The 14,693-nt window shown below is 42.3% G+C and overlaps 1 protein-coding gene across 3 annotated transcripts; it reads right to left on the reverse strand.

Annotated features, from left to right (window-relative positions):
• Positions 1-1,347: 1,347 nt before the first annotated feature.
• DUT (deoxyuridine triphosphatase) lies at positions 1,348-13,695 on the reverse strand. Of its 3 annotated transcripts, none has more exons than XM_045900133.3 (7): positions 13,571-13,695; positions 12,414-12,549; positions 9,748-9,839; positions 7,964-8,008; positions 2,488-2,562; positions 2,261-2,331; positions 1,348-1,838 (listed from the first exon to the last, which is right to left on the reverse strand). In XM_045900133.3, exons 1-7 carry the CDS (start codon positions 13,593-13,595, stop codon positions 1,782-1,784), a joined length of 501 nt encoding a protein of 166 aa, XP_045756089.1. In that variant the 5' UTR covers positions 13,596-13,695; the 3' UTR covers positions 1,348-1,781. The 3 variants fall into 3 exon arrangements, with proteins under 3 accessions (XP_045756089.1, XP_045756087.2, XP_045756090.1); XM_045900131.3 differs by lacking the exon at positions 13,571-13,695 and adding an exon at positions 13,122-13,384; XM_045900134.3 differs by lacking the exon at positions 13,571-13,695 and adding an exon at positions 13,087-13,227.
• Between the last annotated feature and the right edge of the window lie 998 nt (positions 13,696-14,693).

A 14,693-nucleotide genomic window follows, 5' to 3' on the forward strand; every position in this document is an offset into this window, starting at 1 on the left:
TTGGCGGTCACATCATACCATTTGTTCTTACTCAACTGTTACTATGTACTAGTCAGGGTTCAGAGAATAGAATCCACTAGTCTAGCAGAAAGAGATTTATTTAAATTTTATTGACTGCAGAAATAATTTATATCATGACCCAGCATACACACGAACACACAAATATGTAATTCAAACAATGTTCACAATATTTACCCATCTGACATGTGTTGTCCTCTGCTGTTTCTCTATTTAATTTTTAAAAATGCACTCGAGGAGTTGATTTCATGACTCACTAATGAATTGTGACCCACAGCTGGAAAATACTACATTGCAGGTTATAACATAGCCTAAAGAATCACTGGGAGGACAGAAGAAAGAAACTCTAGCTTGTGCTTCCAGGAATCGGGCAGCTGAGCTGCCGGCTCCAGAAGCACTCCATCTGCATGACCCACACTCGCAAAATGATGTCTCGTGAATCTGACGCTAGGACATCTGACCGGCAAAACCTAAGTGACACCCGAAGCCCTGGTGCAAAGGGGTCTGGGCATACAGCACAGGAAATATGCCTGGAAGGTTGCAAATGATGTCCATCAAGCTAACGCACAGACTCAGCCAACCACCTGCAATGACATGCTGCTGACACATAGTAACTCAAAAGTACCTGGGATGGACAAACCGAGTGGCCTCACCACACATCATTATGTACTTTATCCCTACTAAATTGCCTATTTTCTTGGCTATGGCCTATTATCGCTACTCTAGTGAGGGAAACTTACAGAACTTGCACAATTTATTTGATGGAATGAAATCAAAAGAACCATCTGGAAATCCCCAGGTTACATCTCCTTTCACAAACATAGCTTTACCCAGCCAACCCGGGCCTACCAAAGGATGATTAAAAAATTATAATAGGGGTGCCTGGGTGGCTCAGTTGGTTAAACGTCCAACTCTTGATTTTGGCATAGGTCATGATCTCAGGGCCCTGAGATCAAACCCAATGTCGGCTCCGTGCTGAGCATGGAGCCTGCTTAAGATTCTCTCTCCCTCTCCCCACCCCTCCCCCAAATAATAATTAAAAAATAACCTGAGGATTCTCTTCTTCCCAATGTCACAAAGAATCTTAAGATCAAAAACATTTTTTAAAGATTTTATTTTATCTTATTTATTTGACAGAGAGAGAGCACAAGCAAGGGAGTGGCCGGCAGAGGGAGAGGGAGAAGCAGGCTTCCCACTGAGCAGGGAGCCCAATTCAGGGATCGACCCCAGGACCCCGGGATCATGACCTGAGACGCTTAACTGAGCCACCCAGGCGCCCCAAGATCAAAAACATTTTTGAGAGCAATGAAGAGAAAGGACGAACAAGGAATAACTTCAACTTCTTTTTATTATCTTTTTAGTCACTCATACAATAATTTTTATCTGTGAAAGAATTCAAATTTATTGAATGAGAGGCACTGCTTATGATTTACAAAACAATTAAGTTGAAGAGGAAGCTTCTAGTGAATTAAATAATATAGGGTTTTTTGGATCTGTAATTGATAAACATTTGATTAAAAAAATAAACAGTTTGTATTAGGTCACCACACAGATTTATACAACAATCAGATGTGTAAAAACATAAGTAAGGTTTTAGGGGACCCCAACAGAGGTATCTTTTCCTAAATCCTAAGAGAACCAAACAGTTTTAGAAGCTAAAGCTATTATGTTTACAGACGTGCAAAACACCAAAACACTAAGCAAAAACGCTTTATTTTTAAGAAAAAAGTATGTTTCCTCATTTTCTGTTCTTGGCATAAATGTTAATTCTTCCCCGTGGAACCAAAACCTCCTGAACCCCTTTCAGTGTCATCTAAAACCTGGAAAGACATAAAGGTGGTCGCCAGGTAGTCAATTTCAGTTCTCTTTCAGTTCTCTCTAGCTCCTAACCTCTAAGACTTTTATTCTTGCCGTACCATCCTTTCAAAAAGGAGATTACAAAAAGAAAATTAAATTTTTAAAAAGCTCCATAAATAAAATACTGGGCAATTTTCAAAAAAGCTAGAGAAATAGAATTTCAGGGTATATTTAAATTATTTATTACCCAAAGTAATGCTATATAATAGCTATGAAAAACATTTCATGAAATTCTAAAACCAAGCTTTTAATTTTGCTTTAAACAGGACTATTATATGTGCTATTATTTAGTTACAAATAGCATATGAAACCCTTGAAATTGTATTTTTCCCTTCACTGAAGATGTTACATCATTTATTCCCTGCTCAGCTTTTATGATACTTACCTGAACTTCCTCTATTTCTGGATAAAAAATCCGTTCACAAATGAGCTGTGCAATCCGATCGCCCTTTTTGACTTGAAAGGAAAAAAGAGTTTATTACTGATATTTTATTGATCTTTTCTCTATATCTTGCCTGTACAGTGAGAATTTGAGGAGGGAGCATGTGTTATCTAGACACTCAGAACTCAGAAAACTCACTGCATTTATGTGATTATATGCGTCTAACGTACCTTGAAACTTTTCTTTGCCAAAATTAAATAGTACGACACCCACATTTCCTCTGTAATCTTCATCTATGACGCCAGCTAAGGGAAAGAAAAATAATAGAAGCATGGTTTATGCGACCAAAACACTGAGGGTGTAGGATTACCTCAAAATCATTTTTACGTAGCTCTGAGGTTTTAATCCTCAAGAATGAGTAAGTGAATCTTGCTCTGGAACTAGGTAAAATCTCAAAACTAAGAAATGAGTCTTAATAAAATGCAGATACACAGAATTTATAGAATGGCCCTAATTTTCCCACCTGTCGCCCTTACAAATGGTGACCATTTCCTATTCTAAACTGGGAGTAGGTATTTAGCATCTCAGATGGGTCATCCTGAATTGCTCACTCCAAAACTACTATTCATCTGCTGCACACCTGCTAAAAAGACTAGAAGAAAATTACAACTTGCGTTTTTAAGGTTTTTCCTGGTAGCACCTTCCCACTAATATCCAGAATGAAATATGACTGAGTCATAAATAAAAATGTCAAACAGCCTGAAGATCTACAGTGGAGTAAGTCAATGCTGACATTGTTAAGCCACAGTCTAGCTAATATCAGAACATTCATTTTATAATAAAAATGGAGGTGAATACTTCCGTTCATATTCCACCTGTCCTTTTAATTTGAGCCACCATCCTTTCTTAGAGCATGATCTCTCAGAAGACATTAGCACATCAGCTTAACAAGGAGTACACTATTCTATAACACCGTGTGTAATCAGTACCTGTTTGAGATTATGAACACAGGGACAACAAATCTTTGCAGGAGAGGACTTGAGCCAGGGCCCTGCCTTGGCCCACAGAGGTACATTTACCAGGCTTGTTAGCATTTAACTTTGAGCCAAGAACTTAAAATGTTTCCATAAACACAAGCACAGATAATGCAGGTGTAGCAGGCCTTCCCATTTCCTCTTTCAATATTGAGACATAATTCACAACTCAATGGTTTCTAGCGTATTCGTAATTGTGCGACCATCACCACAGTCAGTTTGGGGGACCGTTTTCATTACCCGAAACAAAATCCCCTACCTATTAGGAGTCACTTCTCTTCCTCCTCATCCTCCCCCCTGCCAATTTCTTTCTATACACGTTCATTCTTTCCCCTCAGTTTGTAAAATTTCATGGCACCCTAATTAAATGTAGCTCCATGTTACAGTTTACTATTAGTAACACCCCACCTCCTAAAAACCAAACACACAAAACTCTTATTAAAGAAAAAAAAAAGAAAGTAAAAATAATCAGGATTGTAGCTCAATGGGTATTAATGCTGATTGACCAGACTCATAATTATTTTGAAGGTCAACTGAAAAAAAAATTTTTTTTTTTTTTTTAAAGAACAAAGGTAAGCATTCCCCTTCAATTTTCTTATAGGGGGAAAAAATCCAGCATGGGGAAAAATACTTAGAAAAACCAACATTTTAGATTTTTCCAGTGGATTATAGAAGTTTAAATGAATCCCTGTGCTTTATGAATGATTTACTAGGGAGAAATGAAATCAAATTGAAGCATTCTTAAAGGTTCCTGACACTTTTAAGAGTTTGAATTAAAGGTAACTAATTTTAAACAGTGAGAAGGAAGGGTAGATACGTAGCAGAAAGGCAGCAGAGGAGGTTCACATCATGTCTAGATGGAAGGAAAGTCTATTCTTTTCTAGCTGCACAGAAACAAAGCCTTGACCAATTCAAAGAATCCTGAAGCCTGGTTTCTTTCCCCACTGCCACTTGACCATTAAATTAGTTCTTACTGTGTAATTGGTAGAACGAGGGGACCAGCTGTTTTCTATATTATCTATATGCAGCAAAGTTCTGGCTGTAGGAACAGCCTGGATTGGATTCACTGGCGAAACCCCTGCGGAGAACATGCTATTGCCTGCTAGAACAAATGCACCCAGAAGACCACAGAATCTCTGAGCTGCAGATCTCAAGTGCAGGCTAGTACTCAGCTGCCTGGAAGGGGTTCGATGAAGACAATGTAGACTGACTTCTGAACTCTTAGTTTCTACTTTATAAGATCTTAGATTACCCAAATAGTACACATACATATAAAACTAATAATGTTCCCCTACCTTCCCTCGGGCAGCCAATATTACAGTAATGGATTTTATGTATTACTTTCTTGTATATTAGTCAGATGTCAGAAGTCCTTGTATTTTAGTGATTTTTAGTCTCTCATCAAAATGTTTCCAAAAGGCACTTTCCTGATCAAAGGGTGTGTACATTTAAAATTTTAATGGATATTTCTAAATTACCTTGCAAAAAAGGTATAGCAATTCAAACTTCTATCAGCGATATTTAAGAACGCCCATTTCCAAAGTCCTTGCCAATACCAAATGACAGCAATCTTTTTTTTTTAAAGATGTATTTATTTGAGAGAGAGCATGTGTGTGAATGGGGGGAGGGGCAAGGGGAGAGGGAGAGAATCTCAAGAACACTCCATGCTGAGCATGGAGCCCAGAGCCTGACACAGGGCCTGATCTCACGACCTGAGCCAAAACCAAGAGTCAGATGCTTAACCAACTGAGCCACCCAGATACCCCCAGACGGCAGCAATTAAAAAAAAAATTCTGGCCAATGTGATGAGTGAAAAATGGTATCTCATGGCTTTACTTTGTATTTCCCTGATGACTAATAAGGCTAGAATGTTTTTCCTCTGTATGTTTGTTGCACATTTGTATGGCCTCTTCTATATTTTGTTTATGATTTTTTCCCTTATTTGGGTATTTAATTCTTTTACCTATGACCTGCAAGTATTTATGTTTTTACTTTATGGTATCTTCTCCCATACAAAAACACTCCCTTTTTGGAAAGACCTTTGCTATATGTCTATAAAGTAGTCCCATCAAACTCAAATGGTTGGGTGTCTTGAATTCTGTAAAGCCAGATATCTACCAAGATTTTATGCTTGGCACATAGAGATGTGAAAAGCCTTTTAACTAACTAAAAGAAATGAAGTTGTTTGAAGTCAATTAAAATGTATCACAGAAAAAAAAGCGCCCTCAGTAATACTTTTTTTTAGCATGAATGCCAATAGTATGAAAAATCCAGTTGTTCCAAGTTTATTTATTACTCAAAGGCAATTTGACCTTCAAGAAAAACCCAAGACATTCTTTTTCTACATAAGGAACATAAGCATCAGGGATATTTCTCTTCATGAGAAAGCAGAAAGTATTTTGAAGTTATCACTGGAAAAATCATACATTGGAACTGGCAGAGTAATTAACTGACTTCAGGCACAAGTTTTACTGTGTCAAGACTTTGGCATGTCATTTGTTGGAAACCTTCTTTAGTGAAAACTATCCACACCTACCAGATGTGAATTCTGAACAGAATCCTGCATACTCAACTTTTCCCTTTGACCCTTATTTACAGCCTGGGATTTCTAACAACATCTCTCTTCTGAAGTAAAAACTGTGGCCAACTATGATAAACGTGTGCCTAAGAGACATTTTTAAGATACTCTGCATCCAAGAACACACCACAATGTGATTTTATGAATAATACCACATCAACCACCAGGCAAACTAACTTTCCATTTCTTTTACATGAATGTTTTTCAGAAGGTTGTTTTAAACAGAGCAAAAATTAGTAACAAAGTCAGAAAAAAAAATTAGGTTGCCACATTAAAAAAATCTTTGCATTCTCTAGGCGACAAATATAACTTACAGGGTCTAAATATGTGCCAAGCAGTGTGAGATGCTTTGCATATATTATCACTCAATCCTCCTATCCTTGTGAGGCAGGCACACTAATTTTCTTTTTATGGAAGAGCAAACTGAGGCTCAGAAAGTACTAACTAGCCAATTAATGACAAAGCTGGGACCGAAGTCTAGTTGTTACTCCAAAGCCCATGTTCCTTTCACAACCCTTTGAAATTCCTTTAAAAATATATGCAATCTTCTATATCCTGAAGTTACAGTCCTAAATTGCCATACTTGACGTTATAAAAGTATTTTTGAGAAGCAAGCGTAAGAGCACACAACCCCAGCAGGCTGTTCATCCCTGCTCCGTCAAACCTGGCTTCTCTTCAGTCCCTAAGAAAGAACTACTTTGGGGATTGTGTCTTGCCCCACAGCACCACCTAGTGACACCAAAGGGAGACTGAGGGACACGCCTCACTCCTTACTTGATGCACAGCACTGGTTAACAGGGAGCTGACTGAGGACGGTGCCTGGTTGGTGCAGGGATGGGGTGAGGTGATACCCAGCATTTAATTGCAGCGTAAAGAACAGAGGGACTGGAATCACGGATGAAGATTCCAGGGTTTAACATGTCACCTTGGGCTTATTGCTGAGCCAGTTCTTCCATCTGTTAAAAAGTAGCTTTGTGGGGGCACCTGGGTGGCTCAGTTGGTTAAGCGACTGCCTTCGGCTCAGGTCATGATCTTGGAGTCCCAGGATCGAGTCCCGCATCGGCCTCCCTGCTCAGCAGGGGGTCTGCTTCTCTCTCTGACCCTCCTCTCTCTCATACTCTCTCTCTGTCTCTCTCAATAAAATAAAATAAAATAAAAAATCTTAAAAAAAAAAAAAAGTAGCTTTGTGAAAATGGAGGGATTTGGAGAATCTAGCATACCTGCTCACTGGAGGGCCAAGATGTCTAATTAGGTGAAGCACTCTGCTCACTAAGATGGGAATAAAAGTCAGGACAAAGGTCAGTGAGGTCCATACCCCAGAAAGGAGGAGATCCAACGCAAGGGAACCATACCAGAAAGGTGAGAATTTCCTTATGGTGAGGGTGGTTAGGGAGCCTACCGCAAGACAGCCAGCAGAGACTTGGGCTCTTTATGAAAGGGGCTCCATGATGAAGTTGTTGACTTTGGGAGACATGAGTAAGGCTTTATCGTAAGGCAAACAGGAGTCGCTGAGTACTTGTTCGACAAAAAATGTAGATAGGGAAGCACAGTGTTTTCTCTTCTCACTTAGAGAGAGTCTCTTTTTATATTTTGCCAAATGTGGATGGCTCTCTTACACAGACACGAAAATTCATACAAGACTGACCTGCATTTTCTATAACCTTTTGCTTAAATAATTTAATAATTATTGCTTAATTTCCTAATTTCCTAATACTTGCTCAAAAATGACATAAAAGCTTTTCCTACCCTTATAAAACTACCTTTCTTCTAAGAATAGAGTCACTTTGGACTAAATGCAGATTATCACTAAGCCAAGCCAAAAATCCTATCCATGGGATAATGTCTAGTTAGCCTATTAGTAAAATAACATGCATTTCACATCATGGTCATTTTAAAATTAGACATATTTAAATAATATTTGAAACTGCATCATGATTGTCTATTATTTAAGAGGTGGAAATTTCTAAAGAGGCAAAACACAACACAACAAAAATTATTTCCTTTTCTTGAATCTGTCAATCTTGATTACTACCTCTTAAGCAAAGGCAAAGTAAACACACACATATTTACCGAAGAAAAATGTAAACATATTACCTCCTACATCAATGAAGTATTTTGCAGCCAAGCCAGAACGGGGAGCTAAAAAACAAAAAAAAAGGAGAAGTTGGCTCCTTTGCAGGGGGAGGGGCGATACTGGATGTAATTTACAATTTAAGCATGCCACTCTCATCTCCTAGGACATCTACCTTTTCATCTTAACTTTAGCAGATGGTTCTGGATTCAAGAATATCTTTATTATACTGTATTATTAAACTAGGAAAGAACAGTGTGAAAAAACTTGACAAAGTTTAATTCAAAAGCAACTTAAACCACTCTCATGCGACTTCAGTCCATTGAGGATTCGTGGTGGCGTGGTCAGTGGACCGTGGCAGTGGACCGTGGGGGGTAGACTGAGAGGTGAGCAAGTGGGGACAACCTCGGACAAGCTTTCAAGCAGTCTGGCCACAAAGGGAGGACCGTAGTGGGCAGTGACACAGGACTGAGGAAGAAGACTTGTTTTAAGATGGGAGATCTGAGCATGATACAGTCTAGATGGGAAGAGGGCAGAGGAGGAGGGTGGAGAGAGGCATAAACTTAACCAATGGTTAGCCTAGAACTTGGGACTCTTACTCATGATTCAAATGCCAAATGACATGTCTGTATAAACAAATGAACCAGAGTAAGATGAAAGGCCTGGTATCAGTCAGGCACATGGTCAAAAGCTAAACCTTAAAAATTCAATTCCAATGTTTTTTATTCTTAAAATGAAAACATAGAAAGTGAACTTTATACCTTACACTTGCTGACTTGAGCATCAGGCCTCTCATTAATTATTTTGGCTTCTATAATAATTATTATAAATAATAATTAATTAATTATTCCAGAATAACTTCAATCTGGCACTTTGTCAATATGTGCTACTTCTTCCTGCTTTTCCTTTTATTTCATTCCATCTCCTTATCCCCACCCCCCAAAATATTTTCAAAATGCAGCCAAATGCTGCCAAAAGGAGATGAAGAAAGAGCCCATCTCGGTTTTTCTGTGAAAGGCAGAAGTATTAGCAGTTCTCACACTCATAGCTAACAAGACGGTGGTGTCTAGCCCTTCCCCACCCACAGTTCCATTTGTTCCTTTATGTTTACTCTGAAGTTAGTGATTATTCAATTGAAGAAAGTTTTGAACTCTCTCTCCAATGACAGCTGACTTGCTCTTCATTTTGTCATAGCTCCTCCCACTATAAGGCATTCAGTCCCCTCTAGTGCCCTGAAGGGTACCCCTGACCCCAACATACCCCATGGGAGGACACCCAAAGCCGGAAAGACTAAATGGTCTGATGGACTCTGGGCGAACAGGAGCCAGAATTTTACTCTCGGGATAAAAAATGTCGTGTCATTAGCCCAAGCCGGCCTCTATTTTCTTATATAACAAATATTAGCCATTTCATCATCATCTTCATGAAGACATCTGACCTCAGATGCAATTTGATCCTTGAAGGGGGAGCTCCAGTTAAAAATCATCTGTATTTTCAGTTTCTCAGTGAGGAGTTGAGAGAAAAACTCCTGGGCCAATGTGAGCCTCCTAAGAGCTCAAGGAATCAGAAAAAAAAGAGGGGGAGGGCTGGGGGGGGTAGGGGTGTGTGTGAGCACAAAAAGCAGATATGTAAATGAAATGTAGTTTTCAAATGGCTGTATTTGCCATCACCGTTGGCACTTCTTTATTCTAGGACACATGCCAAACAGTATCTCTTCCCTCATTTATACCCTGAATGAAACTAAGATGAAGGAATAGATGATAAAGGAAAAGCTTGACAAATAGTTACCATGTCTTAAATCACTTACCTACTCTTCCATAGCACCCAGAAGGAAGAGCTACCTGAATGTCTGTTTTCACAAGGGCTTTCTCCATAGGTGGTAGTGTATAATCATAGGCACTAGGAAAGTAATGAAAGAAAATAACCAGTATTTATTCATAAAATTGTTTTTATATTTTCTTCCTTGTGACTAAGTATATAGAATTGCTTCAAATACATCTCATAAAATAATCACAAAATAATTCATGCAATCTTAAATTTCAATAACCCATCTGACTATAACTTCAGTACTCTAAATTTCCATTTCAGATTAAAAAAAAAGTTTAGGGGTGGCTGGCTGGCTCAGTCGGTGGAGCGTGCAACTCTTTCTTTCCTATTTTTTTTTTTTAAGAGAGGGAGAGAGAGAGAGAGAGAGACAAGAGAGGGGGGTAAGGGGAAGAGGGAGAGGAAAAGAATCTTCACACAGGGCTCAATCTCACAACTCTGAGATCATGATCTGAGCTGAAATCAAGAGTCAGATGCTTAACCAACTGAACCACCCAGGCGCCCCAAGTGTGCGACTCTTGATCTCGGGGTTGTGAGCTGGAGCCCCACATTGGGTGTAGAGATCACTTAAAAATAAAAATTTATGAAGAAGGTGGGGGTAGATATTTCCTTTTAGTCCATTATTAAAATGGTGCTAACTTTAGATACAGTCATTCTGGTGAATTTTTTTGGTTTAAGAGGTTATTAACATGTAATCTTGTTCTCCCCTGAACAAAATTTTGTTGGGAAAATGAAATGTGTATTAGCAGGAGGGGGCAGAAAGGCAGACTTCTGAAAGATGCATGCTACTAACATGATATAAAAAGAGGAAGAGAAAGAAAAAACCAAGGGGAGATGTGCAAAGATGGTGTAGGAAGGAAGATCCTGAACTCACCCACTCCCACAGACACACCAAACCTATAGCTACATATGGATCATTTCCCTCTGAAAAAGAACCAAGAAAGAAGGGCAAATACTCGCTAATAATAGCTAACATTTACTAAGGCCTTACTCTGTGCCTGGTACAGTCCTAAATGCTTTATATAACTCATTTTATTCTCACAACAATCCTCTAATGATTAGGGAAGACATGCAGAGGGAAGGGGAAAATGGGTGGACAACATGGCGGAGGGGGGGCAGGTAGAGCAGTGTTGTATCTGTTCTGCTGGTCTCGGTAGTTAACCAAGCTTACCAAGCTGATACCATGAACCTCACTGGCTGGGGGACAGAGCTGATCACTGGGAAGAGGCCCTGGAGAAGGACACTGCTAAGGACCCGATTCTCTAAGATCCACCCAGCAAATGCTGCTACTGTTGCTATGACTGTAGCCCCCTTCTTGATGGAAATGTGAGATTTTACAACGAGCAGAACTTTGGCGGATCTTAATGAAGACTAGTAATACAGTATTACATTTTCACTTCTTTCATTGGGATTTTCTCTCTTTCAATAGTCAGACCCTAGTTTATTAAAGAGAGAAGTTATTTCCATGTCTATTTCCGGATATAGTCATCTTTGTTCATTAGGAGGATTATTTTAAGTATGTTAAATCTAAGTCTCTCATATGACGTGATCACAACAATGCCCAGACATGGTACATCATTCCACTTTTATCCATGAGGACTAAGGGACTGAATACGTCCCTTTCAGCTCTAACAGACCATGCCTCACTTTTCTTTTCCTTTCCTTTCTTCATTACTATCATCACACACTCCTTTTTCCCCTTCTGTACTTGTATGACTTAGACCAGTAATTCTCACATTAGAATTACCTGGGATGCTTGAAAATAATTCCTAAGGATTTAGTCATGTAGTAAACACCCATTCCCCCCAGTATCACTGTTCACCTACCTTAATGGCTTCAAAGACCTGGACACCGTCGTCAAGTCGGGGGGAGGGGAGCACTGAACTAAGGGTCAAAAATCTTATTACATTCAAACCCTGGGGCAATCAATTCAGCTCTTCACAAAATCCCTCACCTGTAAAAAGGTAAGTAACACTTATCTACTTCAGGATTGTTGTGAGGATTAAATAAAATCGCACATGTAAAGTTTTTAGTAGAGGTAAAAAGTGCTGAACCAATGGAAGGGTGGTAGCATTACTGACATTCCCGCTGGGTTTCAGATTCGTGCTCTTTCTGACATTTCCAGTCCTTATATATGGACATATAGAGAAATTTCACAATTCCTTTAAGGCAGAAGCACCCTTCATTAATCCTCCCTGGGTATTTTTTCACAGCCAGCACCTAGACATCCCCCGTGGCTTTTCTTTCTATTGTGCACTGCATCACCCTCAGGCCACGCTTTGAAGCCAAGCTGGGCCTTATTCATCTCTACCTTCCATTTGGAAAGGGTGCAATAAATGTTGCAAAACAAATAATGCCTTGGTGGACACTTATATGTAGTTACCATTCTGCACGCTTGTGTCAAATCCTTACTGAATTTCTGCTAAAGAGGAAAGCTGAAATTTTCAACACTAGGAAAAAGACAGAAATCCTACATATATGCAAAAAGGGTTGGTTTCTGTAATCTTTTAGGTGAAAGTTTCAAGCTGTGGCCGCGGACGGCAGGAATATAAGCGAACATGACTGAGAGCTCTAGAACTCCAGGTCTGGACCTTCTCTGCGTGAGGTAGGGATGGCGCCGGCAGAAGGCGGCCGGAAGTCCCCACTCACCTGTACAGGTCGTAGCCCGCAGCCCGCGCCGACCCCTTGGTCGGGGCGGTGGCGTGCTCTGAGAGCCGGACAAAGCGGAGCCGCATGCTGTCCTCCGCAGGCCGGGGCCGCTTCCTGGGGGAGATGGCGGGTGTCGCTTCAGAGCAGGGCATGGCAGAACAGAACGCAAGAAAAGACAGCAGCAGAGGAAACAAATGGACACAGAATGAGAGCGCCCGCCAGAATTTAAATCTCCCGCCAGCAACTCCTCGCCCCGCCCCTCCCCTGGACGAGCCCACAGTTCTAGCTGAGAGGGGAGGCGAGATTCAAATTTGGGGCTGGAAACCCCTCTTGGAAAGCGGATTTGGGAGAGGAAACTACTGCGCCTTCTCAAGCTTTTCCAGCTCAGGGTCCAGTACCAACCTGCGCTGGGACAGCTCCGGGACCTCCCGCTCACACAATAGAAAGCAACCACTTCCCCCATTAGGGGGCCCTAATGGACTCGCGCGCGCGCGATTAGAGGCTGCGCACCCTCCCAGGCCCCGCCCCCAGCCCCGCCCAGAGCCGGAGGGCTTGCTGGTCTCCGCCCTCTACCCGCTCCTGCGCCTCCTCCGCCTCCTCCGCCTCCTCCCCCTCATCCCCCGGCGGCCGCCGGGAGGGCCGGCCGGGCTCCGAGCCTCCGCGCACGCCCTACATGGCGTATCCTTCCAGCCTGGGCCCCGACATTACTGGCGCCGCGGCAGCCCCGGCTCCGGCTGCGAGTGCTGCACGGCGGCCACAAGAGAGGCCCCGCGGCTGCGGCCCTCCGCCCGGCGCTGTGTGCGCACACGGAGCGGAGCAGAGACGTGAAGAAATGGCCGAGCGCGGGGCTAGGGCAGAGGGGAATCATTTGCCCCGAGGTTTGGGGGCTGGTTGGCTCGTCCGCGCCCGCAGGCGCGCGCCGGGTCTGCACCCTAAAGCCGCGTCCGGGTGAGACGACCTCGGAAGCAGTAACAGCCGCCGTCTGACGAGGAGCGCACGGAGGCGGCGCTTCGGCCTCCCACGGGCTGGCGCAGACGCTGGGACGCTAGGCGCGGCGTCTCTGCCTTCCTCCCTCGACCCGCTTCTCTTTTGCGGCCCCTGTTTGCCAAGACCGCCCGCGAGGCACAGGGCCCGGCCCCAGCGCCCTGCCGAGTTACCTGGGGCGGCGCCGCTCGCGGCCATGGCTCCCCAGGTTCTAATCCCAGAGACCCCCAAAGCAGCGGAACCTGATCACGATGCCCGTGACGGTCGCCGCGCGCAGTGATGCGTCCTAGGCTGTGGGCAAGGCAGCGTGTCCCATTTCCTAACAGCACCCGCAGTGCACGGCGTATCGTTTACCCTTAAAGGGGGCGGGGGGCATGGTTTTAGGATGATCCCAAGGACGACTCCGTTGCAAGCGCTGTTTCATACGACCCACAGAAGCACAGAGGGGGAGACCCCCAGTGGCTGTGATTCGAACAAAGATCCTGGGCTACCCTGAAGTAACAGCGGGGATGAGTAAATAACTTTATAGGTAGTCATAAGTTGGGTTTTCTAATTTCCAGAACTGATGCAAAAAGCTTTCAGTAAAAAACAAAATATAACGCAGCTTGTCAAAATAAATGCGAACTATAGGGCAGTTTTAGAAAAATGACAAAAACGTTAGGGTATTCAGAAGGACTACTTAAGTTTGTCAGGGAAGGGCCTCCCCACCATGTTCTATCACAATAATCTTTTTTAATCATACCATGTATTACTACAGTCTACTTCTTTCATTGTTTGTTTATTTTTCTCATTGTCTATTTGCTCTAGTAAACATAAGCTCCAGAGGGCAGGGACCATATATGTCTTCATTCACTACTGTATTCCTGGGGTCTAGCTTAGTGCCTGGCTTAGAAGAGTGCTTAGTAAATGTTTGTTGTATGAATGAAAGAGATCCATCTGGCCCCTGTATAGGATCACTTCTCAAAATCTTGATTTCCTGTCCACCCCTTTAATTTTTTTTTTTTTTAAGAGAGAGAAAGAAGGGACAGAGGGAGAGAGAGGGAATCATAAGCAGGCTACACACCCAGCGAGGAGCCCAACTCGGGGATCAATCTGGCAACCCTGAGATCATGACCTGAGCCAAAATCAAGGGTTGGTTGCTTAACCGACTGAGCCACCCAGGTGCTCCGTGTCCACCCCTTTAATTTTTAATCAGTGTGTTTTGTTTTTCTATATAATGCCTTTTCAAGGCCTGCAGTGAAAAACTGGTCTACCCCTCCACCAAAACCCTCCCTCAAATTTCACTCCTTAGGGGAA

Source organism: Mirounga angustirostris, unplaced genomic scaffold (assembly GCF_029215605.1).
Source record: "Mirounga angustirostris isolate CCGP_5_RB_7025 unplaced genomic scaffold, mMirAng1.0.hap1 SCAF_9, whole genome shotgun sequence".
Lineage (NCBI taxonomy): Eukaryota > Metazoa > Chordata > Mammalia > Carnivora > Phocidae > Mirounga > Mirounga angustirostris.